This window comes from Salvia hispanica, chromosome 1 (assembly GCF_029641045.1).
Source record: "Salvia hispanica isolate PSC_SH4W2 chromosome 1, Shi_PSC_v1, whole genome shotgun sequence".
Classification (NCBI taxonomy): Eukaryota; Viridiplantae; Streptophyta; class Magnoliopsida; order Lamiales; family Lamiaceae; genus Salvia; species Salvia hispanica.
The window spans coordinates 25,407,536-25,427,513 of NC_142692.1; the positions used below are offsets into that span (position 1 = coordinate 25,407,536).

The 19,978-nt window shown below is 38.1% G+C and overlaps 3 protein-coding genes and 1 pseudogene across 6 annotated transcripts; 1 reads left to right on the forward strand and 3 right to left on the reverse strand.

Moving 5' to 3' along the window:
* Nucleotides 1-129: 129 nt before the first annotated feature.
* Nucleotides 130-3,668, reverse strand: LOC125218918 (protein REVEILLE 8-like). Of its 2 annotated transcripts, none has more exons than XM_048120724.2 (8): nucleotides 3,424-3,668; nucleotides 3,283-3,340; nucleotides 2,803-2,926; nucleotides 2,545-2,646; nucleotides 2,286-2,408; nucleotides 1,817-1,926; nucleotides 1,220-1,279; nucleotides 130-611 (listed from the first exon to the last, which is right to left on the reverse strand). In XM_048120724.2, exons 1-8 carry the CDS (start codon nucleotides 3,555-3,557, stop codon nucleotides 534-536), a joined length of 789 nt encoding a protein of 262 aa, XP_047976681.1. In that variant the 5' UTR covers nucleotides 3,558-3,668; the 3' UTR covers nucleotides 130-533. The 2 variants fall into 2 exon arrangements, with proteins under 2 accessions (XP_047976681.1, XP_047976680.1); XM_048120723.2 differs by having other exon boundaries at nucleotides 2,545-2,703; nucleotides 3,424-3,666.
* Nucleotides 3,669-4,343: 675 nt separating this feature from the next.
* On the reverse strand, nucleotides 4,344-5,594 carry LOC125206843 (uncharacterized; annotated as a pseudogene).
* A 1,926-nt stretch (nucleotides 5,595-7,520) lies between these two features.
* On the reverse strand, nucleotides 7,521-12,182 carry LOC125217888 (zinc finger CCCH domain-containing protein 11-like). Its single transcript, XM_048119458.2, has 8 exons — nucleotides 11,873-12,182; nucleotides 11,669-11,753; nucleotides 11,320-11,460; nucleotides 11,117-11,211; nucleotides 9,178-9,366; nucleotides 8,902-9,032; nucleotides 8,697-8,796; nucleotides 7,521-7,903 (listed from the first exon to the last, which is right to left on the reverse strand). Exons 1-8 carry the CDS (start codon nucleotides 12,038-12,040, stop codon nucleotides 7,709-7,711), a joined length of 1,104 nt encoding a protein of 367 aa, XP_047975415.1. The 5' UTR covers nucleotides 12,041-12,182; the 3' UTR covers nucleotides 7,521-7,708.
* A 604-nt stretch (nucleotides 12,183-12,786) lies between these two features.
* On the forward strand, nucleotides 12,787-19,456 carry LOC125222627 (Tetratricopeptide repeat (TPR)-like superfamily protein). Of its 3 annotated transcripts, none has more exons than XM_048125345.2 (13): nucleotides 12,787-13,350; nucleotides 13,685-13,772; nucleotides 14,214-14,418; nucleotides 14,642-14,749; nucleotides 14,944-15,108; nucleotides 15,456-16,025; nucleotides 16,419-16,484; nucleotides 16,603-16,683; nucleotides 16,762-16,859; nucleotides 17,037-17,241; nucleotides 17,455-17,515; nucleotides 17,718-18,054; nucleotides 18,921-19,456. In XM_048125345.2, exons 1-13 carry the CDS (start codon nucleotides 12,807-12,809, stop codon nucleotides 18,961-18,963), a joined length of 2,571 nt encoding a protein of 856 aa, XP_047981302.2. In that variant the 5' UTR covers nucleotides 12,787-12,806; the 3' UTR covers nucleotides 18,964-19,456. The 3 variants fall into 3 exon arrangements, with proteins under 3 accessions (XP_047981302.2, XP_047981303.2, XP_088918645.1); XM_048125346.2 differs by having other exon boundaries at nucleotides 13,706-13,772; XM_089062519.1 differs by lacking the exon at nucleotides 18,921-19,456 and having other exon boundaries at nucleotides 12,788-13,350; nucleotides 17,718-18,294.
* The last annotated feature ends 522 nt before the right edge of the window (nucleotides 19,457-19,978 follow it).

Sequence of the window (19,978 nt, forward strand, 5' to 3'; positions counted from 1 at the left end):
TTGTTAATAAAAGTGGGAAAGACTAAACCAGCAGAATATTAAAAGTGAGAAAGCGAGTTTGGCTAGCGGTTGCAGATTCCCATGAAATAAACATCACCCGCATTTATAAGTTTGATTGAGTGAACCATGTAAGCAGCCTTCAAGATGCACTATCAATACTAGAAAGTTTACACCAAGAACTGAACTACAATCTCACTTATCTACATAGCTGCAGCCAATCAGAAAGAGACTGCAGTGCACCAAAATTGAAAAGAATACAAGTTATCGGTGAGAAAGGTGTCATGCTCATACCTAAACAATTTTCTATACAACAGAGGCAAAAGAAGAGATCCGAGGAATCACATGCAACTGCTCGGCTACACAAATCAAGCCGATGATTCCTGTCATCTCTGGTGTCATTTGGGCCGGCTGTTTCTACCTTGTATATAAAGGTCTTACGTGCCCGCCAAGAGAGACTCAGACAACATATATATGCTTTAGCTGTTACTATACACAGATCAAGTTACATCGTCCTCTCTGGTAAGCCGGTAAGCTCATTCAGCACTGATCACAGTGCCAGGTGAAACTTGTACTTCCTTCACGTGGACATCATATGATGATAGCACCTCTTTCTGCAAACATATATATGTAAACCGCTTAGTGACGTTGAGATATCATCTTTGGGAATGCGACAGAACTTTATAATCCAGATATATACAAATGCCTTAAGTTTATGTTGGAACCCCAAAAACTACTGCCGAAATGTAACCGGAAGAAGAGTACACGAATAGCAGAACTCTATTAACAATACCAGCTTGGAATTATATTCCATGAAGCCAAGGTGAAATTGTGTGTGTGATCAACACTTGTGTGTCAAATTCGATCTTCCCAACTTTGGTGGAAAGGTACAAGTAAGGTTCTGGATAACCAGTGGTCCGTGGTTAGTAGTGGGATTCAGACCAAATAATCAAGATTTTTCTGGAGTTGCAAAACTTAAACAACTGATTTATGATATGTATGGCCTGCCCTAATGAACTAATAGGAGAATTTCAAGAAAAATTATCATCTTACTATTTTGTCAATAATTAATCCACCTACTCGGTCTATTTTAGAATATAAATGGCTCATTCTACTACATTTAACGCAATGTCACTCAAACAGAAACCTATGCACTTCTTGTAGGCAAGATAGAAAATTCTACATAAAATGTTGGGGCAACCAGATGAGGCAGCACACTTACAATTGGTTCGAACTCAGGATTGGACAAATTTAAGGTCAGGTTTCTCATCAATAACAAGACCTGCAAATCAATATAAAGCAATTAATCTTTTATATATACAAATTTTCAATAAATGTGATGCAAAATAACTCTCCATTTACAGGTGCACATCAAAATACCAAGTAATGAACACAAACTGAGCCTTGGCTACAAGCATCTGGGAGCAGACAACAATCCCAGCCCTCTCTACCCCCACCACTTGGAAAACGTATACTTATTGGTGCTTAACCAAAATTTCAGGTTACTGAAATGAGAAGGGAATGGGGAAAGGAGAACACCGGCAGAGATAGTATTGCTAATCTTTGTTTTATTTGTAGCATAGAATTAGTTGCATCTCTTGTTTTAGGTATAGATGGTCCATGTCATGAGATGGTCATTATTACATTTCTTAACCACATATTTTCAGTTGTATGTCCAGTTGTAAATATCCTCATTTTGATATAGAAATTATATAGTATCGCAAGAAGGAATACATAACACTTTGACTTCATATTAAAGATGTTAACTGCATCATTAGTTCACAAGCAAATGACCCACATCAAGCTAATATGAGCTTACAGTTTCAAAATTTATGGGATCCATCTCCTTGAGTTTTTGCACATGATCTTTGCTATCTGGATCAAAGACACTACCGATGAAGCCATAGACTTCAGAAAAATCTGGAATACCTGAAAAGACAAATACGGCATTAACCTCATATATTGATAAACCTATAGGCAGGTCATGTGATACTCTATGATGCATTCATTTCGTACTGCATACTAAGAGGTTGATTTGATTGAAAAAAATAATTTGAACCTCCAAGGAAGCAGTAACTAACTAGAAGTTTCTCATAAGTCACAACAATGATAAGCAACAAAAAGTGAATTAGTACTGTTACAAAGCAGGAGTTGAGAACGAAAAATATGGCTGCTTGACTCAAAACCCATAAGAACAACAAATATCTGGAGGCCAAAAGGATGAAAGAGAGAAATCAGAATGGGATAATGTAACTAGAACGAATTAGAGGCAAGGTTTGTAAGTTTACCATGAATAGAGCCTTGCTTTCCCTGATTTGGTAACTCAGAACTTGGTGTTGCTCTCGGGGAACTTCCAAAGGCATTCATGCTGCAGTTACTAATAGTTGTAACCCCCTTTGATCCAATATCAGCTGAATCAGTAATGTTTACATGTCATAGTAAGAGCAAATTCACTTGATAAGTACATCATTATTTTCCTTTTTTCTCCTTTTTTATGACAATCATACACACCCAACAGCAACAATTAGTAATAGATTATATACAAACCTTCAACTCCAAGATAATTGTATTCATTTTCAGATGGCATGCTTCCAGGCACTTCATTGTTCACAAGCACCGAAGCCTCCTCCCATGTCGGATATCCGTGTGCTATAGAATTCACAGAAGAAGACTGATAAGCCATTGATGCTTGCAGGGGCACCAAAACTACCAAAAAGAGTAATGAGAAGAGCAAGTTCAGGATTTCAGAAATACAAACTTCAGGCTCAGTTATAGTAGTATTTATCTTGTCACATAGGAACCAACCATTTTTGGGTGCCTTCTGTGGATATGGATGAGAAGCTTTCCTCTTAGGACGAGGTGGAGGAACATGAGCCACTGTTCCATTCTTCTGAACCTTTAGAAAGTACTTTTGTGCATGACTCCGAATCTGTCAACAAACATTTCAAAATTATTTTATGTATTCAAAACATCAAACGAGAAAAATCCACATAAATAAGGAGTAAGTAAGATTTCTTAGTTCAAATGAAATCATGTGCAGTACTCAGAGCCAATCACTAGAAACACCAAATCGAGACCATAATTTATACACATGTAAGATTTAAAGCTTCAATTTCATACAGCAAGGTGATGCCACAATATTCCCCAGATGTTTCAGAAAGTTAATTAATTATCTTTAGCACTTGTTTATAACTATATATACACAGATACAGAACACAGAATATAGAGAGATTGCTGAAATCGCCAATTTTGAAAATGAATGCCTAAATAAAATGAGTTTGGCACCTGAATTACTGTCTTTGAGCCAACAAAATCTTCAATTTTCTTCCAATCACGGTCGAATCTGAATTTGAGCATGAACGTTGGAGTTGTAACCAATTTAAACACCAAAGATGCATAAGAACATAGAGAAATAGAGAAACATACAGATGAAGAGCTTCAAGGAACTTGTCGTGCTCTTCTTCCGTCCAGCTTTCCCTGGACTTGGTAATGGTGTAGGGCTTCCGGACCTTCTTGGCGGAGGCATCGGAGAGCTGAGACGGCGGCGGATTGGAATTCATTCAGCTGGGTTTGTGAATTCGGTTGTGTGGTGTTTGTGAGAATGCGAATCAACTTGTTTGGTTGGTGGAACTGGAGGGAAAATCATAGGCGCACGATTAATCCTTCACATGTGGCCACGTCGTTATTGTTGGCCCTTCTTCGAAAGCGACGAGACATCACCCGCCGAGGGTTAGCGGGGCGCCACTCTCCTTTACACCGTCCGATCAGAATAGATCCGAGGATTTACAGTGATCTAATATTATGTGGTTACCGATTGGCCGCCACATGTGACAATCCTAACTCGGTGCGCGACACGTGGCCCAAGGTGGTCCACACAACTTTTTATTTATTAGAGCATAGGTAGTTTGCTGTTAACATCAGGTTTTGGGGCCGAACTCATTTTGTGTGCTGTGTATGTGTATTTTGGGGGCGTCAAGAGTTTTCTTTTATTTATGTGACGTCAGAATTATATGACACGGATAGAGAGACTGAATAATATTTCGGACAAGGAATGCAAATTTTCAAGGACTAAGAGGATCCTTAACCCTATCTCGAATTTGGGTAGTAAGTCTCCTCCTCGTCATCATTTTTTTAAATTTGGGATTCTAGGCCATAATTCCATTAACACCGCAGGCCACAACTCGGGGCACAACTATTATTTTGCACTATTTACAACTACTACCTATTTTACTCATAAAATAGAATACGTTGAACAATTAAAACCGAAAAAATTCATTGTTCAGTCGGAGAATAGAAAATTACAATATTGAAATTTAAAAATTCAAAATTTTTTTTTAATACATAAGTCAATTGCGGTTCCAAATTTCTTCAATTAGATCCGTTTGGAGGCGTGTGTGTTGATCTTCTTGGCGCATCGCCGCTGAACGGGCCATGACATTGCGCACGTCGGGAGGAACACCTTGCACGGGCGGATCGGTAACAGTGTAGCTACTGCTAGCGCTGGCGAGCGGATCGTCGCTCCAGAAAGTGACGTTTTCTCCCTCGTCCTCAACGATCATGTTATGCATTATAATACATGCATACATGATGTCGGCGATTAGGGGACGGTGCCAACCACGGGCCGCTCCCTTCACTATAGCCCAACGTGATTGAAGGACTCCAAATGCGCGCTCCACATCTTTCCGAGCCGCCTCTTGCTTTTTGGCAAACAACTTCTTCCTATCCGTAGTCAGACATGTGATGGTCTTCACGAACACGGGCCATCGAGGGTAGATCCCGTCTGCCAGATAGTACCCCATAGTGTACCGACGGTGGTTGGCCATGAACTCTACGGTAGGCGCTTACCCGGCACACAAGTCGTTGAACAATGGAGACTCGTTCAACACATTGAGGTCGTTGTTCGACCCAGCGACACCAAAGTAGGCATGCCAGATCCACAACCGTTGGTCGGCAACGGCCTCCAACACAATCGTTGGATGTGTGCCCTTGTGCCCGCTAGTGAATGCTCCTCTCCAAGCCATTGGACAATTCTTCCACTGCCAGTGCATACAGTTGATGCTGACCAGCATCCCCGGGAAGCCGTGGGTCTCCTCGTGCATTCGCACCAATCTGCGAACATCGTCGGACGTTGGCTTTCTCAAGTTTGTGTCCTTGAATGCTTCGATCACTGCCCGACAGAATTTGGCTAGGCAATCGCGTCCAGTATGCTCGCTCACATGGAGGTATTCATCAAACATATCTGCAGTTGTTCCGTAAGCGAGTTGGCGGAGGGCGGATGTGCATTTCTTCAAAGTCGATATACTTTGTCGCCCGACATCATCGAAGGTTTGCATAAAGTACGCGTCACGAGCTACAACTGCGTTGACAATGCGCAGGAACACATGCCTCCGCATCCGGAACCGGCGACGGAACATCTGATCACTCCATCGAGGATCTGCAGAGAAATAATCCATGAAAAGCCGCAAACCAGCTTGTTCACGGTCTCGGTGGATATACATCCGAGTACGCGGTACCCGGACGTGTTGCTCGTTCCACGCTTGAATAGCAGCTTGATAGCGTTCCACCACGTTGTTGATTTCTTCTTGGATTGCGGGCATCGCACATTCGAGCCATTTGAGCTTCGATTGCTCGTTGACCTTCAGGGCGAGGAGGCATTTTTCGAATTTTATTGTGAGAGTGAGAGAAATGAAGTTGAAGTAATATGAAAATGGATGGAAGAGTGGTATTTATATATAAATTTTTGAATTTAAAAAAAAATAAAAAAAATTATGAAGTAGAGTCCCGGTCCGGCCCGAACCCCAAATAACGCCGGGCCGGGACTCTCCGCGGCACGGCCCAACACTTTAACGCTAGGCCGGGACAAGACTCGGGAGCGGCCCAGGGACGCAACTGCGTCCTCGGGACCGTCCCGGGTCGTGACTCCAAACGCTCCAACGCTAAAATCTGGTCGGGACTTGCGAGTTGCGGCCCGGCCCATTGGCGTTAATGATGCTCTGAGGTGAGTATGATTGATGAAACCGCTCATATGTTCTAATTGTGTTATTCAGACGATTTCAATCAAAATAGGCGATTAACCAAATGAAAAATTGCCTAAATAGAGAATAGAAATTTAACTGATTAAAAATTCGGTTATTCATAAACGATATTTAACAAATAATTAGATTAACCGATATAGGAATGTGATCAAATGAAAACTCTAAATATAGTACAAACTCAAAACTATGATATGGATCATTGAAAAATATCAACAGATCAAAAAAAAGCATTAACGTGAAAATGTCAACAGAATTTCAACGGTAGTCAATGATTGATACTGTGTTGATATTGTGTTGATACTGTATTGACATTAAAATTTTGAAATTTTACACTGTTGATACTGTATTGAAGTTTTGAGTTTGTACAATATATAAGCTTGCATTTTATCACTACCCAACCGATATAACTATATTAACTTTAAAAATTCTTATTCACGAGGCCAATGGGCCGACATTGTCAAGCATTTTTTAGCTACATGCGCAAAGAAATTCATTCTTAGTAGTTGAGGGATCTATCTTCTGGATTAATCTGGGTATATTCCCTCTTTCTATAGAGATACTCTTCTACCCGTGGGCATAGGATAGGGCCATAGGCATTTGCCAAACCACATAATTCTTTGTTGTTCTTTGTCGCTACTGCATGCGAGATCACGCCGTATATTGAAGATGATTTATTGTGGGAATTCTTAGCTAGTTACCTCGACTTCCATGCAACGATGGAGTGCAGTTTAGATAGTAAGACGCGCCTCCTCCATTCAATATGGGGAGTTCAAGTTACCATAGGGATAAATGAGGAACCATTATAATCATCTTTTGAAAAGAAGGAAAAAACGTTCGACTTCAATTGCAATGAGTAGGATTGTTGATTAGACCAAAATATAATCGAAATATTGGTGTGTGCTTTGGACATTCTAGTCCTCAAATATTAGGGTTCTTCATGGTATGATGAAATGAAAGAGGAAATGAAAGAGGAGTTAATAATATGAAAAGCAAAGGCATAATAGGTGGTTGTTCGATTGCTAAGATTTTAATTTGTGAGATAATTTTAGTTAATGGGTATTGACTATGAGTCATTTCCATATGATTTTCTATTTTAGATTAAGTTGGAGATTTATCTCTTGATCAAATATAATACGCATTCAATTATGAGATATAATCTTTTAAACCGACGGCATAGTAGTAATCCTTCCAGACTAGACTGGCTTCCTGCTACGGTGCTCCCTCGCCATTCTCACCAATCCGCAGCTATTCTATCAATTATAACACGACTACTTTATGTACAAGCATATAAATTTTGCTTGTAATAAACAATAAGAGAGCACACATCTTTTTGTCTAAATACATTTATAACAATACAGTTTTCTTTATATATAGAAAGGTTTAGTCAATCTTACAAATACAAGTTTGTATGAACAAAAATCACACGAGAGAATCACTTATTAGTAATTATAGATGTGGCATCAATATCAACCTGCCATTAGTAAACGATTTGCACAAAAGTGTTTGCCACACAGTTCCGTTGCAATTTAGTCCACAATATTTTTAGTCTCGATACAATCCAAAACTTGCTCAATGTAATTAATGTCTACAAACAAAAATCAGCATCTACTTTCACAAAATTGCTTCAGCAATCAGTCGAGATTGAATAAAATACATTCATTCAGATAATTCAGCAATCATGCGCTGTCCCCTGGTTCTTTGATTTGCAATGTTGTTCTCGAAAGGCTAGCTTCCAGTTCATCCAGCTCATCCATGTCAAGATCATCGTCATCATCCTCCTCGTTATCACCAACATGATTAGTGATATCTTCTTCATTTCGTGCAGTTGACGAGGACGAACTTGGCCCGTCCATGGCAGGACCGTTATCAGCCTGAATATAAGAGTGAGTCAAAACATCAGAGACTGCCATCAAAATGCACAGGAGAACAAGATATGTGAAGCACTACAAAAATAATAAGAGTATAAGCAATTATTTCTGACACTATGATCAGCTCAGCAAGTAAGAAAAATATCTAATATACACTTGTGCATATATATTTCGTCCCACTATAGTAGAGACATTTCTTTGGGCACAGGAATTAAGAAAATTGTGTTATGTGAGTTAAGTGACGAGAGAATAAAGTAAGAGGGATGTACTATGTTGCTTATGGCCAAACAAAGAAATGACTCAACTATAACGGGACAATCCGAGTCAACTACAGAGGGATGGAGGGAGTAGTATGTTGTATGCACCTTTTCATGATTGAAGATTGGACCCGATACTATTTGGATGCTACAAATTTGATAGAAAGAAGTAAAGATAATGAGTGAAAACTATGTCTTTCACTACTCTAAGGTAATCCATGTAGACGATAATACAAGAGAGCCAAACTGTTGATGGTTTTGGAGTATATTTATTTCTTTCAACAGGTGTGCAAGACTTCTCGAGAGCTATAAGATTTCATGCTAATTTGACCATAAGCACCATGCAGTTAAGGGGAACTGCTGTATCTGATAGAAGAACTATTATCACTTGACAGTGCTAACATAATTTAATCCTTAAATTGCCTTATATATTTGCAATTTCCATCGATTAATTTTTTTTGAGGACCAGACAACATTTCAGAAACAAATCAGATCACCAACTAAGAGATAAGAATAGTAGGACAGAGACAACGCAATACCTTCTGCTCGACGTCCGGTTCCTCTTCTCTCTCGTACTTGTCATAGGCCTCAGCATCATCGACAAACAAGCTTGCATCTAAGAGGAACAACTCTCGGCCACTAGGAAATAAGAAAGCATATATTAAGAATATATTTACATCCAGCAAGCACATGAGGATAAGAATACCTAAACATGAATACGAGAAGTCCCTGAAGAGGAATTACCTCATACGGTCATTCTTGGCCCTCTCTGCCCTTTGTGCAGCCAATCCAGCTTCTCTCTCTTCCACCTTTTTCATCTTCCATTGCATGAACAAGTCCGTAGTCATAGGAGTACAGGTAGATACTTTTGCACGCTGAAAAAATAAGTATGAAAACCTATTAGCACAATAAATTGACATAAGGGGCTCGAGGAAGTGAGGAGGACAAACTCAAGAAGCAAAACAACCCACAAAAAATCCGATGAATTCAGAACATATGGCTCCACCAGGCAGAAGTTACCTGGTTTTCTATCTCTTCCTCAATAGTTATCTTCTGAGCTTCCTCCTCCAACAGGGCTTTCATTTGAGATTTTAAAACATATCCAGGTGGAAGTGCATGCCGGTAATGGCATTCTTTACTGCCATTTGGGCAAACCCAAAACCAACCATATTGTTTCTTCTCCACTGCGTCCAAAAAGTATTTACATACCTGCAGTCAAGTGAGAAGAGAGTTTTTCACAAAATTCTAAATAATGAGAGACCACTTATACAATTAGTCAATTACACATAAACATTCTCACCGAGCTAAATTTAATAGACTCGCAATAGCTCAACTTTTGGTAATGAATCATTTTAAGTAGAGAAGTGCATCTCAGCATGTTTATCGACTATGTAATTATCTCAACAGAAAACTGACTACAGTCCTTACTCATGCAAATGAGGTTTGTTGAATTACATTTGTCATAAAGCAAGGCTCTTCGTAAAAAACAGCAACAAAAACTATTTTCTATTACATACATCTATCAAAACGAAATTCTAATATTTTCCATTAGCAGTTCAAACTATTCAATGAATATTATATAGACATTGTTTAGTTTCACCATGATGATCATCGCTTCCAACAAGCATATGCATTGCCAACAAACAAAAGAAGAGTTTCTAACCTTGTAATTACCAAACATTGCATGTGGAAGAACTATACAAACACTTGACTCATTATATGATTCAGAATCATTTATCCCTTTGTTTAGTTTTTCTTCCGAAATTACAGCCTTTTGTGCTTACAAGAAGTTGAACCCTAGAACCTAACAAATCCTATGTAATCAATTAGGCCATTCACAACCCAGTACCCACGTCCCTTAACCATCCCTTCCTTTAACTATTCATGGGCCCACCACAAAATTTTACCTCTTCCTTTGCTTAAGAACTTCTACCACCTACAACCCATCACATCACCTCTTCCTTACCTTAACTATTCATAGGTTCCACCCTTTAATTTTTTATTCATTTCTTATTTCATTTTATTTATTATGCATATTCTAATTGAATTGAATTTTCAGTTTAATTTAAAATACGAAATTCATTAGAAATAAAAATTCATGTGAATAATAGTCACTTAAAATTTTAAATTAAAGTATTTAAATTAAATTCAAATGCTAGTTACTTTTGTATATGAATGAAATTCCTATGCTAATGGATTCACATGCTAACAAAAATATAAACATGCTAGGAGTACTATTTTTAAAAAATAAAGCAAATAAGAAAGAAACATGCAAAAAAACAAAAACAAAAAAAAAAACACAACAAAACAATTAAAAGAAAGAGTGAAAGCAGAAATAAACATAAAAAGAGTCAAAAAACAGAAATAAATACAAAAAGAGTGAGGTCGGTTTTGAACCCACAACCTTTTAATTTCACCAAAGAACATCTTCCAGTAGGCTAAGTATTGATTTTGTATTTAAACCCAACATATATATATAAAAAGCAATAGAAGTTTTCCCGTCAAGTGTAAAACCAACCAATCTCCCACATTGAAGTCACAAGCAATATGAGAGTGGGAAAACCACCTATAAAATGCTCCCTCAATATACGGCAAAATTCACTCAAGTTTTGTCCCACATCTAATACACAATTAAACAAGGTGGGGGAAACAACTTATAAAAACTTGTCTAATGTAAAGGATTATATGCCACAAAGTATAATTTATTACTAATTCATAGTCTCGACCGAGGGAAGGGGCATGGCAGGATAGCCTGCCCCTTCGCTTTCTTTCATTATGCTAGCCTCCACCCCCACGCTACCCACATCGCGTTCTGCGAGGGTCCCGTCCAGTTTGGACGTGATCCGCATTGCGGATGCCCTTAAGAATTCCATTAAAGGAAAAGGAAACATACTAACAATCCAGTTGAACAATGTCAATAAGTAACACAATTAGACAACATTAACAGACAAATGCTTACAATATCGGTAGGCTTATTCTTGTTGTATTCATTGCTCTTGGACGCGACAACCTTCTCCAATTTTTCTTGATCCCAATCCTCCATGGTTCCTTGTTCTTTTTGTTTGGTGCAAAAATTAAACATTAAAAAAAACATGCATTAGAATTTTGGGTTGGGGTTAGACTTGAAGTGAAGTTACTTGTAATGGCAATTAGAGTGCCAACCTTCCTCCCGTGTATCGCTATAGATATCGATCTTCTCTCCTTTCCTCTGCACATTCAAGTCATGGGAGAATTTGCACTTGAACCCTTTTGCACATTGCCCCAACTTGAAATGCTCGCACAGTATAGACTTGGGATCGACGCCTGAAGTCAGCATTGTAGAGAGTATAAGCAACAATAATACCAAATCACAGGAGGGCTCAAAAAATTAAACGTCGCCTCTCACTAACAAATTGGTAAACAAGATTGAAAACATGGATTTAGACATACAAATCACAGAGCATCTGACAAAATAAACACTCCTAATAATAGCTTCCCAAGTCAATAGATAAAATCTCAGAGAACAACTCACCAACTGGGACTTTAGGCTGTTTCACAGCAACTTTGAACAACTCAGCAAGCTCCTTCTCCTTAGCTTTCTCCTCCTCTTTCTTCTTCTGTACATTTTTAGTCAATTTGAAAAAGAAGAAAAAGAAAAATGAGGCAGGTAGCAACTCCGATGTGCACACACAACTTGGACCGATAGAAGCTGAAAACTAGAAGACTATAATTTGACCTGCGCTTGGAGTTTGGTTGGGTCGGGTTTGGGCTGTCCGGACTGCTTGAGAGACTGTACGTACTTCTGCACAGTCTTAGATTTGTTTTTGTTCTTCAATCCGAAAGTTTTGTCCTCGACCGCCTTCTGCTTCTTCGCTACTTCGGATTTCGATTGCTTGGGAGGCATTTTTGTTCCTTGAAGATTGCTTTCGCTTCAATTGATACCGAATGCAGTTGGCGTCGAAGAAATTCGAGTGATAGCTCGGCGGCGGCCGGCGGTGGACAAATACTATAGGAAGGGTATAAGTCCGGCCCAACAAACTATCGCCCCACTTTTGGGCCCAACTATTTTCATTCTAATCAATCTTTTCTTTTTTTTATCCATTTTTATTTCTCTTATTTTATTAATTATGTATTAAACTTATATCTATTTTTAAAGACCACTAACAAACATAAATATTTTCATATGCATACCATACCACGTGTTTCAAAATAACGATAAACAATTATAATGCTAAAAAATACTACTATTTCTGATAAAAATTTATAAACTAGTCAATAGTACAATTTGTTAACTTCAATGTAATTTTAAAAATGCTTTTAATTATAAAACACGGGGATTAATCTTTTTCATATTGAGTAATAATTTTGAATAAATTAAGTTTCAGTTTATATGAACAAATACAAAAAGTTAATTTATGTTGAGGTAACAAGATATAAAAAAGACAAAATGTGAAAATGTGACTTGTAAATAATATTTAGAAGAATTTTGAGTTCCACGAATAAAAATTAATACTCCTAAAAAGAATCGTAATATTTATATGAATTTATCTCGTAGGTGTAGAAATGAAGCACCCGCCTTTCGAATTCAATCCTGAAAAACGACAAGTGAAAATAAAGCATAATATTTGTACCGGCAACTGGAAAAAGGGGAAAAAACGGTTGGCCAGGAAATGAGGGACGCACTATCGATCCTCGCCTCCGCCACCGTCCTCCCTCCCTCACCCACCCCTTCAGGTGACTACCGCCGCCGTCACCACCACTCCACCACCTCTACCACTACCAAACCCAGACCGAATCATAACCCCAAGCAAAAGCCCCAATTTCCCGCTTCCTCTCCCCTTCTCTCCTCTTCGCGCTGGGCTAATCGCCAGACCCTGGCTTACTACACCAAGCTAGCATCCAAGCTCGCCGAGGATGGCAAGTTCGATGATTTTCTCATGATAGCAGAGAGCGTGGTCGCATCGGGGGTAAACATGTCGGAATTTCTAGCTTTGCTGAAATCGGAGCATTTAGCCCGTGGTGTTGTCGGACTTCTTCGTGACGGAAAGCTCGATAGTCTTGTTGTTACGCTGTTCAACGGCATTCAGAAGCTCGGCGTCGAGCCGGCGAGGCTGTTTGATGCAGTTGCCATTGAGTCGTTGAAGGCAGAGTGCCGGAGATTATTGAAATGCGGTGAGCTGGAGCGGCTCGTGAGCTTGATAGAAATGTTTGCTGGTATGCCACTCAACTTTAGCATTTATTTTCTAGTATCGGTAAAGTACCTCATGGCTGTTATTCTGCAAATGACCTCATCAGTAAAAATCAGCATGCTTATTCTCCCCCAAGTTTGATGATCAATTAATGCTCCGGGAAATAGGCCTAAGCAGAAACAGTTACATTGAATTGCAAGGAAAAGTGTCTGTATATATATAGCTTGGAGAGCTTAACCATTTTTATAATTATTAGTAGTAGTAGTAGTATTTGATTTTTTTTTTTTGGAATTGGAGAGCCTGATCAGATTGGTTGCAAGATTTTTACATCCCAGAAGTGTGTTAACTAACTGGTTCAGGATTTCAATTTATAATCAAAGAGCTGGTGGAGCCATCGGAGTTCATAAAACTTTGCATCACCAAGAGGGATCCTACAGCAGCCATCAGGTTTGCTTTAACTCTTTTTTGATTTATATTAAATCGTTTTCTTTTAAATATGTGTAGAGGTGAAGCTTATTGAAGTAAAAGACAATAGATCTGTGATGATTGGTCTGGCTGGGAGATAATATCTTCTGCCTTCTCTTCCATCTTTTTTTATTAACTCCCTACTATGAACTCGTAACCTGTTTGTTGCTACTTCTCTCTTATGGTTTGCTATTGCATTTTTTCTACCCTCAATCAAGTCTAGACTTATTAGTTATCTCTCATGCACCAAAACCAGTCACCTCATTTCACGCTGAATGCATTTAATATATACACACAGAGTTAAATGTTTTGTTATTTAGTAAGCCGAAGGGCCCAGCACTCAATGGCATTGATAAGAGCAAGCTTTAATTGAATAACAAACTCTCCTAAGACTTGATCAAACTTTAATATGGCTATTCTCAGGTATGCACAGAATCTCCCTCATGCTGAAGTGCTATTTTGTTCAATAATTCTTGAATTTGGGAAGAAACGGGACTTGGGTTCTGCAATGAAAGCCTTCGAAGCGTCAAAGCAAATTTTAAGTTCTCCTAATATGCACGCATACCGCACAATAATAGATGTATGTGGTCTTTGTGGTGACTACTTGAAGTCAAGGGCCATTTATGAGGTACTTATGCTTGTCTTGACCTTTATGATTTAAGGATGTTTTTACTCTTTAATCTTGAAACAATGGTATATTATGTAAATTTGAACTGTCGATATCATATTATCTGGAATTCTCTTACGCACAATTTATGTCTATACCGGTACTAATTAATAATTATCCCCCCAGGCGTCTTATGTTGTTATAACTTATAAATGATGCCTGCTGTTTTATGTTTTTTCTCCAGGGATTACTTGCTGAAAATATCACCCCAAACATATATGTATTCAACAGTCTTATGAATGTGAATTCCCATGATCTAAGCTACACGCTGGGTATCTACAAGAAAATGGAAGTAAGGTTCTCTCTGTCTTTCTTCTCTCCATGGCTCTTGTTGCTTTCATGCAAGAAAGCAATTGGGCCTCTCTTCCAAACTTGATTCGTTAATAACAAGATGAAGGATTTTTAACCTCCTTGTCAATGCTCTCTTTTAACTTTATAGCTGAAATACTATATCAGCTGTTTGACTTAAGTTATTGCAAAATGTAGACACTTGGTATGATGTCTGATATTACATCACATAACATACTTCTCAAATCATGTTGTCTTGCTGCAAAAGTTGAGCTTGCCCAAGATACATATAAGCAGATACGGGAGTTGGAGTCAAAAGGTGTATTGAAATTGGACGACTTCACATATAGCACGATCATTAAGGTATAATCTTGAATGACTAATGTTTTTAGAAATTTATTCGTTTTTAGTTCGGCTGGCGTACAAAATAATTGCATTCTCCTGTGAGAAATGCTTGTGATGTATTTTTCCTTGCACTCCATTTTTTCATGATAACTAGACTACCAATTTGCGAGGATGTGATAGCCAAATATTATTGCAATTAAAATAGATGCTATATTCATTGTTGCAGTATTCACCATTGCATTCAACTAATATGCATTCCGTTACACAAAAAGTCCTTGAATACCTTGAATACTACAATTTTTTCTCTGTTCCAAGGAATTATGAGTGAGAAGGTTAAATATATCTCCTCTTCCCATAATATTCAGGTCTTTGCAGATGCCAAAATGTGGAAACAGGCACTTGAAATCAAAGAAGATATGATGTTATCTGGTATCGTTCCCAACACAATTACTTGGTCATCATTGATCAGTGCATGTGCGAATGCAGGTCTCTTAGAGAAAGCAATTATACTATTTGATGAAATGCTTCAAGCTGGTGCTCAACCCAATACCCAGTGTTTCAACACCCTTCTTCATGCCTGTGTTGAGGTTTGCCAATTTGATCGGGCTTTTCGGCTGTTCCAATGCTGGAAAGAGAGGGGTTCTCAACAAACTATCAGTGGTGATAAGATTAACCACGCATACAATGAAGCAGTGGACCAAATGACTGAAATGGGAGTTCCTCTTAGGTTGTGCTCACACTTAACCATGAGAGTTCCATTTAGACCCACCACTTCGACTTATAATATTATGATGAAAGCCTGTGGTACTGATTATTACCGTGCCAAAGATTTGATTGAGGAAATGAAGACTTTCAACCTTACTCCTAATCATATTAGCTGGTCAATATTAATAGATGTTTGTGGAGGCTCAGGAAATGTACTGGGTGCTTTACAAGTAAGCAGTTCTACTTTCCCTGTATATAATGCTTAACTTTCTAAGGTCTGTCTCAGCCTATAATAATATGGCAGTGTATGAGAAATTATCATAATGATGTCATTTTGTATGTAACTGGGAACATATGAAAAAGGATCTTGACGTGCAAGGTCTAGAATTTCAGCTTTACAAATTATACTTATATTGTATTTCCTGCCATTCCATAATCCTGCAAATGGGTAAAAGGTATATCATAAGTGTACTGTAAAAAGAGAAATTTTAGTGGTTTGTACAGGCATATTTTGGGCTTTGGAGTTTCACTCATATCTAGTTGTATCGTTTAGTAAATTTTCCATTATAGGCAGTGGAGGTTAATAAGATTAGAGGAGATGACCTTTTTTTCTTGCTTTGCAGATCTTGACATCCATGCGTGAAAGTGGGGTTCAACCTGATGTTATTGCCTATACAACAGCTATTAAGGTGCATATTCTCAGTAACTATTCCAGCTCCCTATACTGACACGAAGAGTATGCTTGAATACGCTGCCCTTTTAAAATGACTGGTTTGCTTTCTATAGTTTTTAACTTTTCGACTGCAGATCTGTGTAAAACAGAAGAAGCCAAAGCTTGCATTTAAGTTGTTTAAAGAGATGAAGAAATATCAAATAAAACCAAATATGGTAGAGGATCTCTCCGTGAATGATTTCCTCTTCCCTTTAATTTGTCAGTTGCAGTTTACCTAAAAATTCAAATCTCAGGTGACCTACAACACTATTCTTAGAGCCCGCAGTGTGGATGGTTCACTGCGGGGACTACAACATTGTCTTGCAATATATCAGCAAATGAGAAAAGCAGGGTATGCCCACCTGAGATTAATTTTTAATGTTGTATTCATCTTTTGTATCAATCATGAACATGAGGAGGTTTACTTTAATTTGTTCAGTAATGCCCTGATGTGTATTAGGATTTGGTATGTGGTGATAAATTTTATTCGCAGTTCCTAATCTTCATTGCATCAACCAACCTTCTGAAGGTACAAACCTAATGATCATCATCTGAAGCAACTCATTGAAGACTGGTGCGAAGGTGTGTTGCAAACCAAACGTCGGAGTAAAGGCCAATATGCTTCTCATATAACAGATTTTGGGCGTCAAAGCCTGCTGCTGGAGAAGGTTACAGAATACCTGCAAGATAGTAATGCTGAAAGTCTCTTCATTGACCTCCGAGGTCTTACCAAGGTATACTTACACATCGTTAAGTTGTAATAGTAGTGGAACAGCTGTACAGATTCCACAAAAATGATGTTAATTTAACATATCCACAAAAATGATGTTATGACTTGAATAGTATTCAATCAATTTCATGCTGCTGAAAGTAGTTGCTCTCTGATTATATATATCATCGAACACATGTTGCTCGATTTCACCCTGCTTTCTATGATACAATGGCAGGTGGAAGCTCGAATTGTTGTTCTTGCAGTTATTCGAAAGATCAAAGAGAAGTGTGCTGCAGGTAACAATGTCGTATACAATACTCCCCATTGGTGATTTTGAAACCATTCATATCCTTCATAATCTCTATCTGAAAATGATTCTTCAAAATATGAGAAAACAACAGTGACTAAATAAAGTTGACATCTTCCTTGTTTGCTGTTTCTGCTGTTGGAAGTCAAGATTAACGAGACCAATAATTTCACCTATAATTTTGTTTGCAGGAAAATCAATAAAAGATGATTTGTCGATCATACTAGAGCAACAGAGACACGGTGACCGTGACAGCAGAGTTGATAGTGGAGTTGGGGAAGCTGTGATTCGATTATTGAAACATGACTTGGCGCTTGAGGTTATTGAAGCGAGTTCAAGAACTGGGAGTGACAGAGATAACAAGGGAAGTCCTACAAGTCCGAGTTCAAATTTTGAGGTAGACGAAGAGAGTAGCTTGGCAGAAACATCAGAATCTCCAACACGAAGACCTATTATTCTTCGAAGGCTAAAGGTGACCAAGAATTCTCTGCATCAATGGCTGCGTAGGAAGACTGTGTCGTCAAGACGGTAAAAATTCTTGTAGATGTATTTTTTACCTCATCCATTCTTTATTTTTTCACGCTGTAGGTGCATAGTTTTTAGCATTGCACCATGCACATAAGTTTGGCTGTGATTCTATGTTGTCCCATAATAATAGTCATGAGAGAGGGAGGGAGATAAAAGTGTTGTAAGTTGTAACAGTACATCCAGTTGGTGTTTGTCTTGGCCTGTTTGGCCCTTTCATTAGTCATTTGATTTGTTATGCAACTCCAGCATGGTTTATCCAAAACAATTATTAATGAATTTGTTTTCACTGAAAAAATAAGATTGCGGTTCAATTCGAAATTAACTCTTATCATCGATTGGTGACACTTATGTTGTATAATATTTCACGGTGAGATAATTATATTGGTGGTTAAATAAAATACTAAATTTCATAGATTATTTAATTTTCAATCTATATAAGTAACCTTAAGCATAATGTATCAAACAGAGCTTAAGTTACACAGCACACATGTTTCTATTTTATAGAATTATATTATAGGTTGGCGTGTTAAAAAAAAGGGTTTGTTTGTGAGGTTTATTGGAAGGGGATCCTCAATGTTGTGGTGTGTTCGTGTGGAACTTTTATATTTTCATCGTGTTCCCCTTTTTACATAACAGAGTTGAGTACTTATAGAATGGATGTGAATCAAATCATACTAATTATATTCTAAGTTTTCTCCTATTTTGTATATTTAAATTATCTATTAATTGATCATTAAGGTTTGATTATTATATATTAGTTGATAGATATACACGTGGAGTATGGTCTGATTGAAACTGTTCGTTGCCTATCAAGATGGTGTCCAAATTCTTTTATCTTACCACCATTATCTTTGTCTTTGAAATAGCTTCACGTGGGTATATTGCACGCCTCAATCGGAGCTCGGATGAAGAAGTTATGGCCATTTGACTAAGGTTGCGCGAAGCAGCCAAAACCGGCAAAAACGCCCGGGAACAGTGGAAACACCCGGGTTGGCATAAAAAACGCCCGGGTTGGCACCATTTTGCCCGGGTCGGGCGTTTTTCTCGAAAACTGCCGAATTTTAGGTTTCAAATTGGTTTCTGGGGCAGTTTTGGAAGACATTCAGACACGAGGGAGAGGAAAAGAGAGAAAGAGAGGAGGAAGAAGAAAAGGAAGAAATTCCGGCTAACATTCCGATGATCCGTCTCCAAATTCCAATTCCACTCAACGAGAGCATGTTTCTTATGGTTTTTGTTGCAAATTCCACCATGTGTTTAGGCTAAACTCTCTATGTTGCTCCAAGTTGTAACCTAGGCTTTGTATGGATGTTTCTACACCTTTGAACTCAGGTGTTTATTACCAACAATGTGCTCAATGTTTATACACTATGTTTTTGGCTAATAATGTAGTGTTGTTCTTTCATTTGCTATTGTCCCTTTAATGTAGTTTGGGAGTGAATTGATTGTTGGTATGCTATCGAATTAGAATTGTTCAGAGGATAATTTGATAGTGGATTAAGTAGGTGATCATAGTAGATGTCTATTTCTCCAGCGCTTCCGCATGAGTTTATAAACATTGAAAATTGGTTTATAGGTTATGTGTTCAGCTAATTGTAAACTACTCATCGTGTACGTGTTCAGTGTATGTGATTAGGTTGATGTTTTAATCCCTTCATATATTTCGTTGTATAGGTGTAGAACAATACAAACCTAGTGAGCAACTTGGAGTGGCATATTTTCTCATCAGAAATCAAAAATCAAATCATCATATGCTTTTATATACTCGTAAGTGTAAACAATCTTTACCTCCCTGTGGATCGACACTTGAAATACTACTACGACACTGTAATCTTGCAGTATTATAATATTATTAGAGTTAATTAATTAAACTTGATAATTTATATGAACTGAATCAGATACTCTAAAATACACATCAGCCTTGGAT

What these genes read in the sequence shown, in the direction of transcription:
- LOC125217888 (XM_048119458.2), bottom strand. Translation starts at nt 12,040, where the DNA reads ATGCCTCCCAAGCAATCGAAATCCGAAGTAGCGAAGAAGCAGAAGGCG. An exon ending in ACAGCCTAAAGTCCCAGTTG is followed by an intron (nt 11,461 to 11,668) that starts GTGAGTTGTTCT and finishes TGCTGACTTCAG; the next exon opens with GCGTCGATCCCAAGTCTATA. An exon ending in AGAATAAGCCTACCGATATT is followed by an intron (nt 9,367 to 11,116) that starts GTAAGCATTTGT and finishes ACTTGACTGCAG; the next exon opens with GTATGTAAATACTTTTTGGA.
- LOC125218918 (XM_048120723.2), bottom strand. Translation starts at nt 3,557, where the DNA reads ATGAATTCCAATCCGCCGCCGTCTCAGCTCTCCGATGCCTCCGCCAAG. An exon ending in CAATTATCTTGGAGTTGAAG is followed by an intron (nt 2,409 to 2,544) that starts GTTTGTATATAA and finishes TTACTGATTCAG; the next exon opens with CTGATATTGGATCAAAGGGG. An exon ending in AAAGCAAGGCTCTATTCATG is followed by an intron (nt 1,927 to 2,285) that starts GTAAACTTACAA and finishes TTGTCTTTTCAG; the next exon opens with GTATTCCAGATTTTTCTGAA.
- LOC125222627 (XM_048125345.2), top strand. Translation starts at nt 12,807, where the DNA reads ATGAGGGACGCACTATCGATCCTCGCCTCCGCCACCGTCCTCCCTCCC. An exon ending in CATATAGCACGATCATTAAG is followed by an intron (nt 15,109 to 15,455) that starts GTATAATCTTGA and finishes CATAATATTCAG; the next exon opens with GTCTTTGCAGATGCCAAAAT. An exon ending in ATGTACTGGGTGCTTTACAA is followed by an intron (nt 16,026 to 16,418) that starts GTAAGCAGTTCT and finishes CTTGCTTTGCAG; the next exon opens with ATCTTGACATCCATGCGTGA.